This window comes from Coregonus clupeaformis, chromosome 6, assembly GCF_020615455.1.
Source record: "Coregonus clupeaformis isolate EN_2021a chromosome 6, ASM2061545v1, whole genome shotgun sequence".
Taxonomy (NCBI): domain Eukaryota; kingdom Metazoa; phylum Chordata; class Actinopteri; order Salmoniformes; family Salmonidae; genus Coregonus; species Coregonus clupeaformis.
Window position 1 is genome coordinate 10,001,078 of NC_059197.1, and position 21,365 is coordinate 10,022,442.

The 21,365-nt window shown below is 42.3% G+C and overlaps 1 protein-coding gene across 1 annotated transcript in view; it reads right to left on the minus strand.

Annotated features, from left to right (window-relative positions):
- LOC121567293 (protein furry homolog) overlaps positions 1–21,365 on the minus strand; it is a 207,458-nt gene that overhangs the window by 15,351 nt on the left and 170,742 nt on the right. The window contains exons 59-62 of the mRNA XM_045218226.1: positions 18,355–18,504; positions 17,958–18,056; positions 17,546–17,629; positions 4,838–4,948 (exon numbers count right to left, since the gene is read on the minus strand). Of these exons, the coding sequence (XP_045074161.1) occupies positions 4,838–4,948; positions 17,546–17,629; positions 17,958–18,056; positions 18,355–18,504 (444 nt within the window). The remainder of the gene's footprint in view (positions 1–4,837; positions 4,949–17,545; positions 17,630–17,957; positions 18,057–18,354; positions 18,505–21,365) is intronic.

Below are 21,365 nucleotides of genomic sequence, written 5' to 3' on the forward strand. Positions count from 1 at the left end.
TTGTTTTCGAAAGAAAAGCAATTTATTTGTCCATTAAAATAACATCAAATTGATCAGAAATACAGTGTAGACATGGAAACGGATGATATTTTATGGAATATCTACATACAGTGGCTTGCAAAAGTATTCACCCCCCTTGGCATTCTTCCTATTTTGTTGCCTTACAACCTGGAATTAAAATGGATTTTTTGGGGCTTTGTATCATTTGATTTACACAAAATGGCTACCACTTTGAAGATGCTATTTTTTTTATTGTGAAACAAACAAGAAATAAGACAAAAAAACTGAAAACTTGAGCGTGCATAACTATTCACCCCCCCAAAGTCAATACTTTGTAGAGCCACCTTTTGCAGTAATTACAGCTGCAAGTCTCTTGGGGTATGTCTCTATAAGCTTGGCACATCTAGCCACTGGGATTTTGCCCATTCTTCAAGGCAAAACAGCTCCAGCTTCTTCAAGTTGGATGGGTTCCGCTGGTGTACAGCAATCTTTAAGTCATGCCACAGATTCTCAATTGGATTGAGGTCTGGGCTTTGACTAGGCCATTCCAAGACAAACTTGAAGACTGAAACAGGTTTTCCTCAAGAATTTCCCTGTATTTAGCACCATCCATCAGTCCTTCAATTCTGACCAGTTTCCCAGTCCCTGCCAATGAAAAACATCCCCACAGCATGATGCTGCCACCCCCATGCTTCACTGGGATGGTGTTTTCGGGGTGATGAGAGGTGTTGGGTTTGCGCCAGACATAGCGTTTTCCTTGATGGCCAAAAAGCTCAATTTTAGTCTCATCTGACCAGAGTACCTTCTTCCATATGTTTGGGGAGTCTCCCACATGCTTTTTGACATACACCAAACATGTTTGCTTATTTTCTTCTTTAAGCAATGGCTTTTTTCTGGCCACTCTTCCGTAAAGCCCAGCTCTGTGGAGTGTACGGCTTAAAGTGGTCCTATGGACAGATACTCCAATCTCCGCTGTGGAGCTTTGCAGTTCCTTCAGGGTTATCTTTGGTCTCTTTGTTGCCTCTCTGATTAATGCCCTCCTTGCCTGGTCCGTTAGTTTTGGTGGGCGGCCCTCTCTTGGCAGGTTTGTTGTGGTGCCATATTCTTTCAATTTTTTAATAATGGATTTAATGGTGCTCCGTGGGATGTTCAAAGTTTCTGATATGTTTTTATAACCAAACCCTGATCTGTACTTCTCCACAACTTTGTCCCTGACCTGTTTGGAGAGCTCCTTGGTCTTCATGGTGCCGCTTGCTTGGTGGTGCCCCTTGCTTAGTGGTGTTGCAGACTCTGGGGCCTTTCAGAACAGGTGTATGTATACTGAGATCATGTGACAGATCATATGACACTATGCACATAGGTGGACTTTATTTTACTAATTATGTGACTTCTGAAGGTAATTGGTTGCATCAGATCTTATTTAGGGGCTTCATTGCAAAGGGGGTGAATACATATGCACGCAACAACTTTCCGTTATTTATTTTTTTGAATTTTTTGAAACAAGTTATTTTTTTCATTCCACTTCACAAATTTGGACTATTTTGTGTATGTCCATTACATGAAATCCAAATAAAAATCAATTTAAATTACAGGTTGTAATGCAACAAAATAGGAAAAATGCCAAGGGGTATGAATACTTTTGCAAGGCGCTGTAGGCGTACAGAGGCCCATTATCAGCAACCATTAGTCCTGTGTTCCAATGGCATGTTGTGTTTGATAATCCAAGTTCATCATTTGAAAAGGTTAACTGATCATTAGAAAACCCTTTTACAATTATGTTAGCACAGCTGAAAACTGTTGTGCTGATTAAAGAAGCAATAAAACTGACCTTCTTGAGACTAGTTGAGTATCTGGAGCATCAGCAATTGTGGGTTCGATTACAGAATCAAAATGGCCAGAAACAAAGAACTTTCTTCTGAAACTCATCAGTCTATTCTTGTTCTGAGAAATGAAGGCTATTCCATGCGAGAAATTGCCAAGAAACTGAAGATCTCGTACAACGCTGTGTACTACTCCCTTCACAGAACAGCGCAAACTGTCTCTAACCAGAATAGAAAGAGCAGTGGGAGGCTCCGGTGCACAACTGAGCAAGAGGACAAATACATTAGAGTGTCTAGTTTGAGAAACAGATGCCTCACAGGTCCTCAACTGGCAGCTTCATTAAATAGTACCCGCAAAACACCAGTCTCAACATCAACAGTGAAGAGGCGACTCTGGGATGCTGACCTTCTAGGCAGAGTTGCAAAGAAAAAGCCATATCTCAGACTGGCCAATAAAATGAAAATATTAAGATGGGCAAAAGAACACAGACACTGGACAGAGGAAGATTGGATAAAAGTTTTATGGACAAACGAATCAAAGTTTGAGGTGTTCGGATCACAAAGAAGAACATTTGTGAGACGCCGACCAAATGAAAAGATGCTGGAGGAGTGCTTGATGCCATCTGTCAAGCATGGTAGAGGCAATGTGATGGTCTGGGGGTGCTTTGGTGGTGTTAAAGTGGGAGATTTGTACAGGGTAAAAGGGATCTTGAAGAAGGAAGGCTATCACTCCATTTTGCAACGCCATGCCATACCCTGTGGACAGCGCTTGATTGGAGCCAATTTCCTCCTACAACAGGACAATGACCCAAAGCACAGCTCCAAACTATGCAATAACTATTTAGGGAAGAAGCAGTCAGCTGGTATTCTGTCTATAATGGAGTGGCCAGCACAGTCACCGGATCTCAACCCTATTGATCTGTTGGGGGAGCAGCTTGACCGTATGGTACGTAAGAAGTGCCCTTTAGCCAATCCAACTTGTGGGAGGTGCTTAAGGAAGCATGGGGTGAAATTTCTTCAGATTACCTCAAGAAATTGACAACTAGAATGCCAAAGGTCTGCAAGGCTGTAATTGCTGCAAATGGAGGATTCTTTGACGAAAGCAAAGTTTGAAGGACACAATTATTATTATTTATATTAAAAATTATTATTTCTAACCTTGTCAATGACTACATTTACTATGCATTTTGCTATATTTCCTATTCAAACTAATTTCATGTATGTTTTCATGGAAAACAAGGACATTTCTAAGTGACCCCAAACTTTTGAACGGTAGTGTATATATATATATTGTTAAGTACAGCCCCCTTCATCTTTGTGTGTAAACTTTAATTTTTTATTACCATAGCATTTTTGTATGTTCTCTAGTTATGTACTTGAAAATGTATCAATTGACCAATTCTGCCACTTGGAGGCCACTTGGGTACATTTGGGCAAACTCGTGAGGGACACCTGGGAGACTTCATACCAAATATTATGTACAGTGGGGGAAAAAAGTATTTAGTCAGCCACCAATTGTGCAAGTTCTCCCACTTAAAAAGATGAGAGAGGCCTGTAATTTTCATCATAGGTACACGTCAACTATGACAGACAAAATGAGAAAAAAAAATCCAGAAAATCACATTGTAGGATTTTTAATGAATTTATTTGCAAATGATGGTGGAAAATAAGTATTTGGTCACCTACAAACAAGCAAGATTTCTGGCTCTCACAGACCTGTAACTTCTTCTTTAAGAGGCTCCTCTGTCCTCCACTCGTTACCTGTATTAATGGCACCTGTTTGAACTTGTTATCAGTATAAAAGACACCTGTCCACAACCTCAAACAGTCACACTCCAAACTCCACTATGGCCAAGACCAAAGAGCTGTCAAAGGACACCAGAAACAACATTGTAGACTTGCACCAGGCTGGGAAGACTGAATCTGCAATAGGTAAGCAGCTTGGTTTGAATAAATCAACTGTGGGAGCAATTATTAGGAAATGGAAGACATACAAGATCACTGATAATCTCCCTCGATCTCACCCCGTGGGGTCAAAATGATCAAAAAATACACTGTAATTTCACGTCTCCACAAACTTCAAAGTGTTTCCCTTCAAATAGTATCAATAATATGCATATCCTTGCTTCAGGTCCTGAGCTGCAGGCAGTTAGACTTTGGTATGTCATTTTAGGCGGAAATTGAGATGAAGGGTCCTATCCAAAAGAGGTTTTTAACTTGTAATATCGTATAGCTTTGGAATCGTGACATTACGTACTCTCGAGGAAAATAGGCACTTTTCTCGAAATATACACTGACTGAGAAGGTATGACGATTAGTTTAGCAACCGAGTGACACAGCATGACAACGTGAACGCGATTGGTCGACAGTCTGCTGGGTGGGGCGTTATAAGTTCCTGCATTCATTGGATTCTTATCTCCTTTCTATAATATATCTGCCAATGGCACCGTGCAATGGTGCATTGGAATAAAGAGGCAGACAAATAGGAAACATGCGCTAGACCCTCCGTTAAACTACACATTTCTCGAGGTTGGAATATTGCAAAAATATGAAGACATTCTCCTGAGTTATGATATCGGCCAGTATTGAAATCTGACATGTATGATAGATGTTTTCGCGATCTAAAAGTTGTATTGCTATTAACTTCCAGTGTAGTGAGAGCGACTTTATCACGGTGCTATGTCATACCGGCCGGATTGAATGACTCAGATACACGTGAAAACATGAAATGACTCAGGGAATCGATAGAACACAATTCAGAGATCCACAAAAACAATATAACATTCAAAATGGGTGAACCACTCCTTTAAGTCCTTAACAAAATGCAAATGTCGCAAATTATTTGGTTAATAAAGCAGATGACTGTCTATATCACCATAGACAATGGTTACATTCCATATGGCACCCTACTCTCCATGTAGTTCACTACTTTTGACCAGGGCCCATAGCACTCTGGTCAAAAGTAGTGCACTATATAGGGAATATATTGCCATTTGGGACATTTCCAACAGCCTTACCTCTGGGACTGAGCTGATAGCATGGACCTGCCCAATCAGCTTACAGTAGGACTGAAACAGCAGCAGCAGCTGAAAGTGGAGCTTGTAGAGTCGTTGACACAGCTCCAGTTGCTGCACAAACACATAAACAAAATGGCGGTCAACAACAACTCTTGTTGAAACTCCGTTCAAGTTGTATTACTTTGTTGTGTAATGCTCATTTCATTCTAATTTATTTTACACTTTGACATAGCCTATTGGTTTCTCGATTGAAAGACAATCTAGTACAGCTACATGTGAATATGTTACTTTAGTAATGTTGGCTTTAGTAGTGTTAATGACATCACCAAGAAGTACAATATTGTAGGACTATTTATTTTGCAAAGACCTGTTATCACTAACTCAGCCTCTTGGGTGCCAGGCAATATCCTTTGGTAACACTGCCAATATCCTTTGGTAACACTGCCAATACCCTTTGGTAACACTGCCAATATCCTTTGGTAACACGTGTCATATTGTAATGCAGCTCACTTTTTTTTCTTCTTCTTGTTTTAATTGTAATGTAAATAGTTATTCCTGTCGTGAGAATATGTTTGTACTCAGGGCACCATTGAGAATGAGACCTTGGTCTCAATTGGGCTACCCTGAATAAATACAAGTTTATAAAAACAACATGAATAACTACTATGGATATACAGTATAAGGGAGAAAATTGTATTTTTTCCTTTTAAACTACTTCAGAATATTTACAGTAAGCAAGAGACACTGCGCATCTTCATTTAGACAGGGCACTATCAGAAAATAGGAATAAGTGATTTTGAACTTACTGCCAGAGATTCCATTTGCTACCAAGCAAGCGTGTTACAAGACAAGAGAGAGGTGAAAGGAAGACATAGAAAATCAATAGCAAGCATGCAACCATCGGCAGTCCCGGTTAGGTGAACAATATTACCTTAAGTCATGAAATGCTTTCATTTCATTGACACATGCAGACAGACAGACAGAGAGAGAGAGAGACAGAGAGAGAGAGACAGAGAGAGCAGATGAGCTCCCGCATGTTTCAGCATGTTTTTACAAAAATATAGATTTAGAGTTAGATAAGGACATACACATGATACTACCCTCCACAACATAACCTTCACTCCAAATCAAAACTCCAAACCTACAACCTGAATTTGGACAAAATGACCTTGAAGGATTCCTACTACCAGAGATCCGACATCACAGCCGGACAAACAAATGAAGAACCCCTCTGAGCACCCCCCCTGTCAGCCACCCTGATAGCCCTCCTGATGACCCCCACACCCACTGAGGACATAAACAAGACACAGATTGTACTCCTTATGGACTAAAACGGGAAATACATACAAGAAAATAACTTTTTCCCAAACACACAGTGTCTAAACTCTGGTGTCCAAACACCCAGCGCGCCCTTCTGTCTGAGGACTAGGATCACCCAGCCACATAATAATACACACAGGCACAAACGACCTGAGAACACAGCAGGAAAGGGTGGCCACAGCACTCAAGGGAGTGATAGAAAAAGCTTATTCTACTTTCCCCAACGCACAAGTGGTTATCTCCACCCTGCTACCACGAAAAGACTTCCACCCTGCTACCATACAGCGGGTAAACGCAAGTATTTCCCGTGACTGTGCCTCAAAACCAAATGTTTACCTGGCCCACCACTCCACCCTGGACTTGAACAGCGTTTACGACCAGGTCCACCTATACAAGGCAGCAGTGCCCACATTCGCCCGGACCCTAAAGGACATCGCCCTCAACCGCAGCCCCAAACCCTCACACAGGAGCAACAGATTTATTTATTTTTTATTTTACCTTTATTTAACCAGGTAAGCCAGTTGAGAACAAGTTCTCATTTACAACTGCGACCTGGCCAAGATAAAGCAAAGCAGTGTGATAAAAACAACAACACGGAGTTACATATGGGGTAAAACAAAACATAAAGTCAAAAATACAACATAAAATATATATACAGTGTGTGCAAATGTAGCAAGTTATGGAGGTAAGGCAATAAATAGGCTATAGTGCAAAATAATTACAATTAGTATTAACACTGGAATGATAGATGTGCAAGAGATTATGTGCAAATAGAGATACTGGGGTGCAAAAGAGCAAAATAATTTCAGATGGGCTGTGTACAGGTGCAGTGATCGGTAAGGTGCTCTGACAACTGATGCTTAAAGTTAGTGAGGGAGAGTCTCTAGCTTCAGAGATTTTTGCAATTCGTTCCAGTCATTGGCAGCAGAGAACTGGAAGGAATGGCGGCCAAAGGAGGTGTTGGCTTTGGGGATGACCAGTGAGATATACCTGCTGGAGCGCAGACTACGGGTGGGTGTTGCTATGGTGACCAATGAGCTAAGATAAGGCGGGGATTTGCCTGGCAGTGATTTATAGATGGCCTGGAGCCAGTGGGTTTGGGGACGAATATGTAGTGAGGACCAGCCAACAAGAGCGTACAGGTCACAGTGGTGGGTAGTGTATGGGCTTTGGAGACAAAACGGATGGCACTGTGATACATCCAATTTGCTGAGTAGAGTGTTGGAGGCTATTTTGTAAATGACATCGCCGAAGTCAAGGATCGGTAGGATAGTCAGTTTAACGAGGGCATGTTTAGCAGCATGAATGAAGGAGGCTTTGTTGCGAAATAGGAAGCCAATTCTAGATTTAACTTTGGATTGGAGATTCTTAATGTGAGTCTGGAAGGAGAGTTTACAGTCTAACCAGACACCTAGGTATTTGTAGTTGTCCACATACTCTAGGTCAGACCCGTCGAGAGTAGTGATTCTAGTCGGGTGGGCGGGTGCCAGCAGCGTTCGATTGAAGAGCATGCATTTAGTTTTATTAGTGTTTAAGAGCAGTTGGAGGCTACTGAAGGAGTGTTGTATGGCATTGAAGCTCGTTTGGAGGTTTGTTAACACAGTGTCCAATGAAGGGCCAGATGTATACAAAATGGTGTCGTCTGCGTAGAGGTGGATCTGAGAGTCACCAGCAGCAAGAGCGACATCATTGATATACACGGAGAAAAGAGTCGGCCCAAGAATTGAACCCTGTGGCACCCCCATAGAGACTGCCATAGGTCCAGACAACAGGCCCTCCGATTTGACACATTGAACTCTATGTGAGAAGTAGTTGGTGAACCAGGCGAGGCAGTCATTTGAGAAACCAAGGCTATTTAGTCTGCCAATAAGAATGCGGTGGTTGACAGAGTCGAAAGCCTTGGCCAGGTCGATGAAGACGGCTGCACAGTACTGTCTATTATCGATTGCGGTTATAATATCGTTTAGGACCTTGAGCGTGGCTGAAGTGCACCCATGACCAGCTCGGAAACCGGATTGCATAGCGGAGAAGGTACGGTGGGATTCGAAATGGTCGGTGATCTGTTTGTTAACTTGGCTTTCAAAAACTTTCGAAAGGCAGGGCAGGATGGATATAGGTCTGTAACAGTTTGGATCTAGAGTGTCACCCCCTTTGAAGAGGGGGATGACTGCGGCAGCTTTCCAATCTCTGGGGATCTCAGACGTTACGAAAGAGAAGTTGAACAGGCTAGTAATAGGGGTTGCGACAATTTCGGCGGCTAGTTTTAGAAAGGGTCCAGATTGTCTAGCCCAGATGATTTGTAGGGGTCCAGATTTTGCAGCTCTTTCAGAACATCAGCTGTCTGAATTTGTGTGAAGGAGCCTTTGCTTTCCTAACTGCTTGTGTATATTGGTTCCTAACTTCCCTGAAAAGTTGCTATTTGATGCTAATGCAGTACGCCACAGGTTGTTTTTGTGCTGGTCAAGGGCAGTCAAGTCTGAGGAGAACCAGGGGCTATATCTGTTCTCAGTTCTGTATTTTTTGAATGGGGCATGTTTATTTAAGATTGAGAGGAAATTACTTTTAAAGAACAACCAGGCATCCTCTACTGACGGAATGAGATCTATATCCATCCAGGATACCTGGGCCAGGTCAATTAGGAAGGCCTGCTCGCTAAAGTGTTTTAGGGAGCGTTTGACAGTGATGAGGGGTGGTCGTTCGACCGTGGACCCGTTACGGACGCAGGCAATAAGGCAGTGATCACTGAGATCCTGGTTGAAGACAGCGGAGGTGTATTTAGAGGGTAAGTTAGTCAGGATGATATCTATGAGGGTACCCATGTTTACGGATTTAGGGTTGTACCTGGTAGGTTCGTTGATAATTTGTGTGAGATTGAGGGCATCTAGTTTGGATTGTAGAATGGCCGGGGTGTTAAGCATATCCCAATTTAGGTCACCAAGCAGTATGAACTCTGAGGATAAATGGGGGGCAATCAATTCACATATGGTGTCCAAGGCACAGCTGGGGGCTGAGGGAGGTCTGTAGCAAGCGGCAACAGTGAGAGACTTATTTCTGGAAAGGTGGATTTTTATAAGTAGAAGCTCAAACTGTTTGGGCACAGACCTGGATAGTATGATAGCGCTCTGCAGGCTCTCTCTACAGTAGATTGCAACTCCACCCCCTTTGGCAGTTATATCTAGACGGAAAATGTTATAGTTGGGGATGGACATTTCAGGATTTTTGGTGGCCTTCCTAAGCCAGGATTCAGACACTGCTAGAACATCAGGGTTGGCGGAGTGTGCTAACACAGTGAATAACTCAAACTTAGGAAGGAGGCTTCTGATATTAACATGCAGAAAACCAAGGCTCTTACAGTTACAGAAGTCAACAAATGATAGCTCCTGGGGAGTAGGAGTGATACTGGGGGCTGCAGGGCCTGGGTTAGCCTCTACATCAACAGAGGAGGAGTAGAATAAGGATACGGCTAAAGGCTTTAAGAACTGGTCTTCTAGTGCATTGGGTACAGAGAATAAAGGGGGCAGATTTCCGGGCATTGTAGAAAAGATTCAGGGCATTATGTACATAAAAGGATATGGAAGGATATGAGTACAGTTGAGGTAAACCTAAGCGTTGGGTAACAATGAAAGAGATAGCATCACTGGAGGCACCGATTGAGTCGGTCTCGGCGTGTATGGGGGGTGGAACAAAGGAACTATTTGAGGCAGTTTGAGAGGGACTTGGGGTTCTACAGTGAGATTGTATAATAAGAACTAGCTGGAACAGCAATAGGCAAGGCATATTGACATGGGAGAGAGGCATAAAGCAATCACAGGTGTTATTAGAGAGAGCTAAGACAACAACTGGTAATGGCGATAAAGTTTGGGCTGAGGCTAAACAGAATAAACAGGACAGGGTACCGTGTAAAGGAACAGTCCAGCAGACATCAGCTGTGTAGCTGAGTGATCATAAGGTCCAGTGAACAACAATATGTGAGTTCGAATTGGTGCTACAGCACAGGCTAGCAGGAAGCACAGTTGTAGTTTGCGTGTGCTAGCGGGCCGGGGCTAGCAGATGGATCTTCATGGTCGACGTCGTAACGGGAAGCCTGTTGAAAACACATCCGATGATTTCGTCGGCAAACCAGTCTTGTTGGATCGGCGGGGCTCAGTGTCAACACTAGGAGGTCCCGTCCGGTTGACAGAGAGGTAGATAGCCGGGAGATGGGCCTGGCTCGAGGCTAGCTCAAGGCTAACTGGTGCTGCTAAGGGGCAATGGTAATTAGCCAACAACAGGTTGCAGCTAGCTGGTTGCGATGATCCGGCGCTAGGGTCCAGTGATTCCGGCAGAAAATCCGAAATGCTCTGGGTCGATAGCACGCTGTGCAGACTGGCCGACGAATTGTCCAGGCTAGAGCTAGAGCTGGCTGGTGGATAGTGCAGGCCACGGACAATGGTGAAGACACTAACGGTGGCTAATAGCAAGTAGCCATTCGGTTGCAGCTAGCCTAGTTTCAGCTTAAGGTTCTTGATAAAAGTTATAAGAAATAGTAGAATCCTTTCCACATTGGGTGAGGCGGGTTGCAGTAAAGTATATTTAGTTAAGGAATGAAAAGTGAAATTGAGAAATATATACAAAATAGACAAAAAACAAGAAACTGGCTATTTACACAAGGACACAGAAAAAAAAACTCAACCGCACTGCTACGCCATCAACAGACTACCCGCCCAGACTAGCAAAACACTCTCCCAGACCTGCGGGACCCCCCGAGAGGACCTACATCCAGTCCACAGCCCCACATCCACACCCCAACCAATCAACACCAATCACCAGGCCTGGTCATCTGCCTTTGGCGTAAAGAGCAGAAACCTGGACTTATACAGACATTGTCATCCTACAAGAAACATGGTATAGAGGAGATGGACCCAGTGGTTGCCCTCTAGGTTACAGAGAGTTGGTAGTCTCACCCACCAAACTACCAGGTGTGAAACAGGGAAGGGACTCAGGGGGTATGCTAATTTGGTATAAAGCAGACCTAACTCACTGCATTTAATTAATCAAAACAGGAACATTTTACATTTGGCTAGAAATTCAAAAGGAAGTTATCTCAACAGAGAAAAATGTCCTCCTGTGTGCTACCTATAGCCCCCACTAGAATCCCCATACTCTAATGAACACAGCTTCTCCATCCTGGAGGGGGAAATCAATCACTTCCAGGCCCAGGGACATGTACTAGTCTGTGGCGACCTAAATGCCAGAACTGGACAAGAACCTGACAAATAGTTTGATGAAGAATGCAAAAACCTAAGAAAGAAATTGAGAAACCTATCCAACCAAAAACATAGAGACCCAGAACTTGAGCCTACACCTTCAATATGGTGAATCACTAAAACAATACAAAAATACACTACGGAAAAATAAGGAACAGCACGTCAGAAATCAGCTCAATTTAATTGAAGAATCCATAGATGAACCACTTCTGGGAAAATTGGAAAACACTAAACAAACAACACATGAAGAGTTATCTATCCAAAATGGAGATGTATGGGTAAACCACTTCTCCAATCTTTTTGGCCCTATAACAAAGAACAAACAGCAACAACATATACATGATCAAATACAAATCTTAGAATCAACTATTAAAGACTACCAGAACCCACTGGATTCTCCAATTACATTGAATGAACTACAGGACAAAATAGAAACCCTCCAACCCAAAAAGGCCTGTGGTGTTGATGGTATCCTCAATGAAATGATAAAATATACAGACTACAAATTTCAATTGACTATACTTAAACTCTTTAACATCTTCCTTAGCTCTGGCATCTTCCCCAATATTTGGAACGAAGGACTGATCACCCCAATTCACAAAAGTGGAGACAAAGTTGACCCCAATAACTACCGTGGGATATGCGTCAACAGCAACCTTGGGAAAATCCTCTGCATTATCATTAACAGCAGACTCTTACATTTCCTCAGTGAAAACAATGTACTGAGCAAATTTTTACCAAATTACCGTACAACAGACCACATATTCACCCTGCACACCCTAATTGACAAACAAACAAACCAAAACAAAGGCTAAGTTTTCTCATGCTTTGTTGATTTCAAAAAAGCTTTTGACTCAATTTGGCATGAGGGTCTGCTATACAAATTGATGGAAAGTGGTGTTGGGGGGAAAAACATACAACATTATAAAATTAATGTACACAAACAACAAGTGTGCGGTTAAAATTTGCAAAAAACACACACATTTCTTTCCACAGGGCCGTGGGGTGAGACAGGGATGCAGCTTAAGCCCCACCCTCTTCAACATATACATCAACGAATTGGCGAGAGCACTAGAACAGTCTGCAGCACCCGGCCTCACCCTACTAGAATCTGAAGTCAAATGTCTACTGATGATCTGGTGCTTCTGTCCCCAACCAAGGAGGGCCTACAGCAGCACCTAGATATTCTGCACAGATTCTGTCAGACCTGGGCCCTGACAGTAAATCTCAGTAAGACAAATAATGGTGTTCCAAAAAAGGTCCAGTTGCCAGGCCCATAAATACAAATTCCATCTAGACACCGTTGCCCTAGAGCACACAAAAAACTATACCTTGGCCTAAACATCAGCGCACAGGTAACTTCCACAAAGCTGTGAACAATCTGAGAGACAAGGCAAGAAGGGCCTTCTATGCCATCAAAAGGAAGATAAAATTCGACATACCAATTAGAATCTGGCTAAAAATACTTGAATCAGTTATAGAATTGTGTGGATATATTGACGCAACATCTCAAGACATCAGTCAGGAAGTTAAAGCTTGGTCGCAAATGGGTCTTCTAAATGGACAATGACCCCAAGCATACTTCCAAAGTTGTGGCAAAATGGCTTAAGGACAACAAAGTCAAGGTATTGGAGTGGCCATCACAAAGCCCTGACCTCAATCCTGTAGAAAATGTGTGGGCAGAACTGAAAAAGTGTGTGCGAGCAAGGAGGCCTACAAACGTGACTCAGTTACATCAGCTTTGTCAGGAGGAATGGGACAAAATTCACCCAACTTATTGTGGGAAGCTTGTGGAAGGCTACCCGAAACATTTGATCCAAGTTAAACAATTTAAAGGCAATGCTACCAAATACTAATTGAGTGTATGTAAACTTCTGACCCACTGGGAATGTGATGAAAGAAATCTTAAATAAATAATTATCTCTACTATTATTCTGACATTTCACATTCTTAAAATAAAGTGGTGATCCTAACTGACCTAAAACAGGGAATTTTTAGTAGGATTAAATGTCAGGAATTGTGAAAAACTGAGTTTAAATGTATTTGGCTAAGGTGTATGTTAACTTCCGACTTCAACTGTATGTTTCCCATGCCAATAAAGCCCTTAAATTGGAGGGAGAGAGAGAGCGAGAGAGCGAGAGAGCGAGAAGCTGCAGTCTTGGGACTGAAAGCCGGGTGGTCCCGTGATTATTTTTTTAAAAAGCCAAGCAAGTAAGCAGTTTTGCCTTGTCACTTTCTTCGATGCACTTGGACTCTGCTGGGAGTCTCAAAGTCGTTTTAAACTTGACTTAATATTTCACTCTCGAGATTTATAAGGCTGAGATTTAGCAGCCATTTGACCTTTGAATTTGGATGTTTTTTGGATTATAAGAAAATTCTTAATGTTTTCTGCTAATTTATAAGTCAAGTTCCAGATATGTTTGTGCTAGCCAACTCCTATGGTCATTGTCATGTCAAATACAGCACAAACAGATATGGGACAAGGCTACTGATGTATCCGTGTATTATCAGAACCTGCTCCCCTAGCCTGGTCCCAGAACTGTGTAGAGTCTTGCCAACGCCATTGCCAAGCCAAACATGACAATGAGTGACAAGGAGTTGGCATGATAGCACTAACAGACTAGCACTTAGGCTGCACTGCTCCCCTGCCCAGCAGAGTCAAAATGGCCACATTACACATTGGGATGAGGGAGACAATGTAATGTGCTACAACTCAGGGGTTGCCCAGAAATTATATTCAACGAGAAAATTAAAGTATTTCACTCACAGAGCTACCACAGAGTACCCGAAAGGCAGGAAATGTGAAAGGATTAATTGAATTTTAATCTGAAGTACCCTCTCATGTCAGTAATGTATGAGAACAGTATACAGCAAAATAGAACATTCTGTTTCTCAATTCTACAAGACAAAACATAATTCTTCTAGTATCTATCATTCTTCAACATGACAATTTCCAGAAATATCAAAATGATACAGCTTTTTTTGTTGGGTTATACTGTCGGTTCAGCATACAAAGTAGGCAATACTAATGAGAACAAATTGGTTAGATTAGTGACACAGTCTCAATAAGCACACATTATTCACATACCTCTTGTCGTTGCCATTGTCTACAAAACATGGTCAGTATTTGATTAACCAATAACAAGAGGCCTCATTAACCGATTAACCAGTAACAAGAGGCGTTCTTAAATTGTCCAGAGGATTTGCATTACAGTTGCTAACTGGATGACTAAAGGCGTCTACATGCTCCCATCCGAAACAGTTCGGAACAGTTTGTGCATATATACTGAACAAAATATAAACGCAACATGCAACAATTTCAAAGATTTTACAGAGTTACAGTTCATATAAGGAAATCAGGCAATTTAAATAAATTAATTGGACCCTAATCTAAGGATTTCACATCTGGGAATACAGATACAGTGGGGAAAAAAAGTATTTAGTCAGCCACCAATTGTGCATGTTCTCCCACTTAAAAAGATGAGAGAGGCCTGTAATTTCCATCATAGGTACACGTCAACGATGACAGACAAATTTAGATTTTTTTTCTCCAGAAAATCACATTGTAGGATTTTTAATGAATTTATTTGCAAATTATGGTGGAAAATAAGTATTTGGTCACCTACAAACAAGCAAGATTTCTGGCTCTCACAGACCTGTAACTTCTTCTTTAAGAGGCTCCTCTGTCCTCCACTCGTTACCTGTATTAATGGCACCTGTTTGAACTTGTTATCAGTATAAAAGACACCTGTCCACAACCTCAAACAGTCACACTCCAAACTCCACTATGGCCAAGACCAAAGAGCTGTCAAAGGACACCAGAAACAAAATTGTAGACCTGCACCAGGCTGGGAAGACTGAATCTACAATAGGTAAGCAGCTTGGTTTGAAGAAATCAACTGTGGGAGCAATTATTAGGAAATGGAAGACATACAAGACCACTGATAATCTCCCTCGATCTGGGTCTCACCCCGTGGGGTCAAAATGATCACAAGAACGGTGAGCAAAAATCCCAGAACCACACGGGGGGACCTAGTGAATGACCTGCAGAGAGCTGGGACCAAAGTAACAAAGCCTACCATCAGTAACACACTACGCCGCCAGGGACTCAAATCCTGCAGTGCCAGACGTGTCCCCCTGCTTAAGCCAGTACATGTCCAGGCCCGTCTGAAGTTTGCTAGAGTGCATTTGGATGATCCAGAAGAGGATTGGGAGAATGTCATATGGTCAGATGAAACCAAAATATAACTTTTTGGTAAAAACTCAACTCGTCGTGTTTGGAGGACAAAGAATGCTGAGTTGCATCCAAAGAACACCATGCCTACTGTGAAGCATGGGGGGTGGAAACATCATGCTTTGGGGCTGTTTTTTCTGCAAAGGGACCAGGACGACTGATCCGTGTAAAGGAAAGAATGAATGGGGCCATGTATCGTGAGATTTTGAGTGAAAACCTCCTTCCATCAGCAAGGGCATTGAAGATGAAACGTTGCTGGGTCTTTCAGCATGACAATGATCCCAAACACACCGCCCGGGCAACAAAGGAGTGGCTTCGTAAGAAGCATTTCAAGGTCCTGGAGTGGCCTAGCCAGTCTCCAGATCTCAACCCCATAGAAAATCTTTTGAGGGAGTTGAAAGTCCGTGTTGCCCAGCGACAGCCCCAAAACATCACTGCTCTAGAGGAGATCTGCATGGAGAAATGGGCCAAAATACCAGCAACAGTGTGTGAAAACCTTGTGAAGACTTACAGAAAACGTTTGACCTGTGTCATTGCCAACAAAGGGTATATAACAAAGTATTGAGAAACTTTTGTTATTGACCAAATACTTATTTTCCACCATAATTTGCAAATAAATTCATTAAAAATCCTACAATGTGATTTTCTGGATATTTTTTTCTCATTTTAATAATAATAATAATAATATGCCATTTAGCAGACGCTTTTATCCAAAGCGACTTACAGTCATGCGTGTATACATTTTTTTTTTTGTGTATGGGTGGTCCCGGGGTTCGAACCCACTACCTTGGCGTTACAAGCGCCGTGCTCTACCAGCTGAGCTACCAGCTGTCTGTCATAGTTGACGTGTACCTATGATGAAAATTACAGGCCTCTCTCATATTTTTAAGTGGGAGAACTTGCACAATTGGTGGCTGACTAAATACTTTTTTCCCCCACTGTATGCATCTGTTGGTCACAGATACCTTTAAAGAAAGGTAGGGGCGTGGATCAGAAAACCAGTCAGTATCTGGTGTGACCGCCATTTGACTCATACAGCGCGACACATCTCCTTCGCATACAGTTGATCAGGCTGTTGATTGTGGCCTGTGGAATGTTAACCCACTCCTCTTCAATTGCTGTGCGTATATTGGCAGGAACTTGAACACGCTGCCCATACCATAACCCCACCACATCAGGAAACCGCACGCCCACACGACACCATACACGTGGTCTGCGGTTGTGAGGCCAAATTCTCTAAAACAACGTTGGCATGGTAGAGAAATGACCATTCAATTATCTGGCAACAGCTCTGGTGGACAATTGCACGATACCTCAAAACTTGAGAGATCTGTGGTATTGTGTTTTGTGACAAAACTGCACATTTTAGAGTGGACTTTTATTGTCCCCAGCACAAGGTGCAATGGAGAAATGCTCACTAACAGGGACATAAACACATTTGTGCCCAAAATCTGAGAGAAATAAGCTTTTTGTGCCTATGGAAAATGTATGGGATCTTTTATTTCAGCTGATGAAACATCAGGGACCAACACTTTACATGTTGTGTTTATATTTTTGTTCAGTGTATTATGACAACATTGTGACGTTTTTGTTCGTTTTGGTCTTCGGCAAGGGTTTTTTCAAAGTAAGAATTCTTCAATTAAGTGTTTGTTGTCATTCATCGAGAGACAACTCGTTTTCATGCAGCTTATTTCACTTTAGAAATAATTCACCAAGTTAGATGTAAAATTGCGCAACTAAGATCTCCGCCGCAAAAACATCAAAATTAATCATTAATTCGGACTATTTTGAGGAAGTGTATAATGGCAACGGTGTCTCAAGATGGACAAATAGTACTATCGCCGCTTTTTCTCATTTCTCAAGCGAAGCATGCTGACACCTTAAGTAGACAGAGGACAAAGGTCCTACCTTCTCCTCGTATTCCCCCGGCTGGTTGGTGATCACGACACCCTCACTGCCTCTGGGGAAGGTGGCCTTGCAGTTGGTTAACCACTGTGGGACGGGAGAGGGGGGTTATTGTAACATCAAGTTCTGAATTGCATGATGACTTGATGAAACATTGGTACTTCAATCAATCAAAGGTATGTATAAAGCCCTCTTAACACCAACAGTTGTCACAAAAGTAACACTGGGATGCAGTAACTCAGCCTATACCAAGAGAAAGCGGAAGTGGCAAGGAAAAACTTGTTAGAAGGAAGAAACCTCGAGAGTAACCAGACACAGAGAACAGGTCCATCTTCTTCGGGCTGTACCAAGGTGACTTTGGTCACCGGGTGTATTTAAAACATGTAGTAACAGCAACTCTTGTATCATGGCTTACAGCTATGGCTGCTTCTTTCCTGTTGTTGTAAGTGTCCAGATATTCTTGGAGTTCCAGTACGCTAAATTTCATCTTCTCCAGGAGCCCATAGGAGATGATCTGGGTAATGGAAACAACATTGTTTTATACTTGGGGTGACTAAAATAGTTGGCTAATGACACAATGTTATTGTTTGATAAGATTGTACATCAGATAGTCGTACAACATTAAAACAGATACAATATATACAGTACATACATAATATAAAACATGTTGGCATTGCACTTCAAGGTCAATTATAAAACTGAAGTATAAAAGTTGATTAATTGCTGATCTACTCACAGTGTCCAAAAGACCAAAAGTCTCACCCATTACACATGAACAGAATATAATTAGTAAATGCTGATCTACTACTCACGGTGTCAGCGTCTATGAACAGCGTAGGACACTCAGAGCATGATGTCAGCATCTGGGACGACCTGAGGAACTTGGAACCTATCCCTCGCAGGCCGTCTCCTAGGTAACCCACAGCATCGCAGGTTAGGGAGCAGAACTTGCTCTGAATACTCTGAAAAGCAAAAAAAACAAACATACAGTATGTGGCTCAGGTGGTAGAGCATGGCGCTTGCAACGCCGAAATCAACGATTTTTAAAACTAACCCAAGATAGACCAGAGCCTGTCGCTTCCAATGGGAACAAATGAATCAGAACAAGCAAGGAGGGGTGATGAGTCAAGCACAAGCTAGTGAGATCTTATTGGCGCGTTCTAGCATTTATTTGCATAGGGAATGCCTACTCTGTGAAGTGCGCGTGTGCAATAACTCAGTTTGCCCTCACTCCTTCTAAACAACGCAATTTTTTGAAAAGGGTAAAATCTACAAAACGCAGTCCACTCTCTTATAGATTTTAGTTTTGGAAACAGAAAACAGTATGGAGATCAAATGTTTCATTGATGAGAAAATTTGCAGAATATCGGCCAAAATCCATCTCGCTCCATTTTCTCCCACTGCCAGCCACTGGGCTTCCTCTCATCGCCATATTTGGAAGTGAGTTTACTCCCAATCTAAATGGCGTTGTGTAATAATTTTAAGGTCAAAATGTGTGAATCATCCACCTTTGTCAATTCATGTCAGCATGACAAAACATTGAAGTGAGGGGAATTTAGGTGTTTTTCGTAGGTGAAAGTATAAACAAATATTTGTATTTTCTTTGTAAATGTTTGAATTATGGGAGTATCCATGCACATTTATGAAAGGGAGAGCGACATTTCAATTCTATTTATGAGTTCCTAGGTCAAGCCATGTGGTAACTAACATCTTAATTAGCATTCAGGGGAAGATTAGGGATGGTTGTCACATGGAATGTGGGGTTGGTTGTCACGATCAACTCCATTATAAGATTTTGGGGATTTGGTTGTGGCTAATTCCACGGCCCTCGCATTGCCTTCATTGTAGTTTTTCTTACAAATAATAATTTTGGACATGTGTGCCTTCCTATCAAAGTAAGTGCCTTATTTTCTGTATATCGTGTTGTCGTTTCTCCTGTAGCATACAGTATGTAGGTAAGTATGTACAGTGCCTTCGGAAAGTATTCAGACCCCTTGACTTTTTCCACATTTTGTTACATTACAGCCTTATTCTAAAATTGATTAAATAAAAACAAATCCTTAGCAATCTACACACAATACCCCATAATGACAAAGCGAAAACAGGCTTTTAAAAAACAGAAATATCTTATTTACATAAGTATTCAGACAGTTTGCTATGAGACTCAAAATGTAGCTCAGGCGCATCTTTCCATTGATCATCCTTGAGATGTTTCTACAAATTGATTGGAGTCCACCTGTGGTAAATTCAATTGATTGGACATGATTTGGAAAGGCACACACCTGTCTATATAAGGTCCCCCAGTTGACAATGCATGTCAGAGCAAAAACCAAGCCATGAGGTCAAAGGAATTTTCCGTAGAGTTCCGAGACAGGACTGTGTCGAGGCACAGATCTGGGGAAGGGTACCAAAACATTTCTGCAGCATTGAAGGTCTCGAGGACACAGTGGCATCTATCATTCTTAAATGTAAGAAGTTTGGAACCACCAAGACTCTTCCTAGAGCTGGCCGCCCGGCCAAACTGAGCAATTGGGGGAGAAGGGCCTTGGTCAGGAACCAAGAACCCGATGGTCACTCTGACAGAGCTCCAGAGTTTCTCTGTGGAGATGGGAGAACCTTCCAGAAGAACAACCATCTCTGCAGCACTCCACCAATCAGGCCTTTATGGTAGAGTGGCAAGACGGAAGCCACTCCTCAGTAAAAGGCACATGACAGCCCACTTGGAGTTTGCCAAAAGGCACCTAAAGGACTCAGACCATGAGAAACAAGATTCTCTGGTCTGATGAAACCAAGATTAAACTCTTCGGCCTGAATGCCAAGCGTCACGTCTGGAGGAAACCTGCCACCATCCCTACGGTGAAGCGTGGTGGCGGCAGCATCATGCTGTGGATATATTTTTCATCGGTAGGGACTGGTAGACTAGTCAGGATCGAGGGAAAGATGAATGGAGCAAAGTACAGAGAGATCTTTGATGAAAACCTGCTCCAGAGCGCTCAGGACCTCAGACTGGGGCAAAGTTTCACCCTAAGCACAAAGCCAAGACAAAGCAGGAGTGGCTTCGGGACAAGTCTCTGAATATCCTTGAGTGGCCCAGCCAGAGCCTGGACTTGAACCTAATCGAACATCTCTGGAGAGACCTGAAAATAGCTGTGCACCGACGCTCCCCATCCAACCTGACAGAGCTTGAGAGGATCTGCAGAGAAGAATGGGATAAACTCCCCAAATACAGGTGTGCCAAGCTTCTAGAGTCACACCCAAGAAGACTCGAGGCTGTAATCACTGCCAAAGGTGCTTCAACAAAGTACTGAGTAAAGGGTCTGAATACTTATGTAAGTGTAATATTTCTGTTTTTGCTTTGTCATTATGGGGTATTGTGTGTAGATTGATGAGGGGAAAAAAACAATTTAAACAATTTTAGAATAAGGATGTAACGTAAAAAAATGTGGAAAAAGTCAAGGGGTCTGAATACTTCCCGAATGCACTGAGAATAAAAAAAGTGACAACCAACTCCGCTCTCCCCTATGCATTCACTACTGCCACTACTAAGTCGCTTACAAATGGCATATATTTTTTGTACCAAGGTACCCGGGATGTCATCAAAGTCTATTACAAACCATAAGGAGGCACCTTGTTTAAGCTCAGGTATACTCTACACAACTCATTGTCAGCTTTGGGTGACGAACTGAATCAAACCATGTTAACGAGTCATCCGGTGATCACCAAGTAGAAAGTAACTACAGAGCAGAGTGCCTTCTCCCCAATTAACAAACTGCACTTCATGTTGAAGCTTTTCTAAGCTTAACAATTCGAACAATCGTAATCT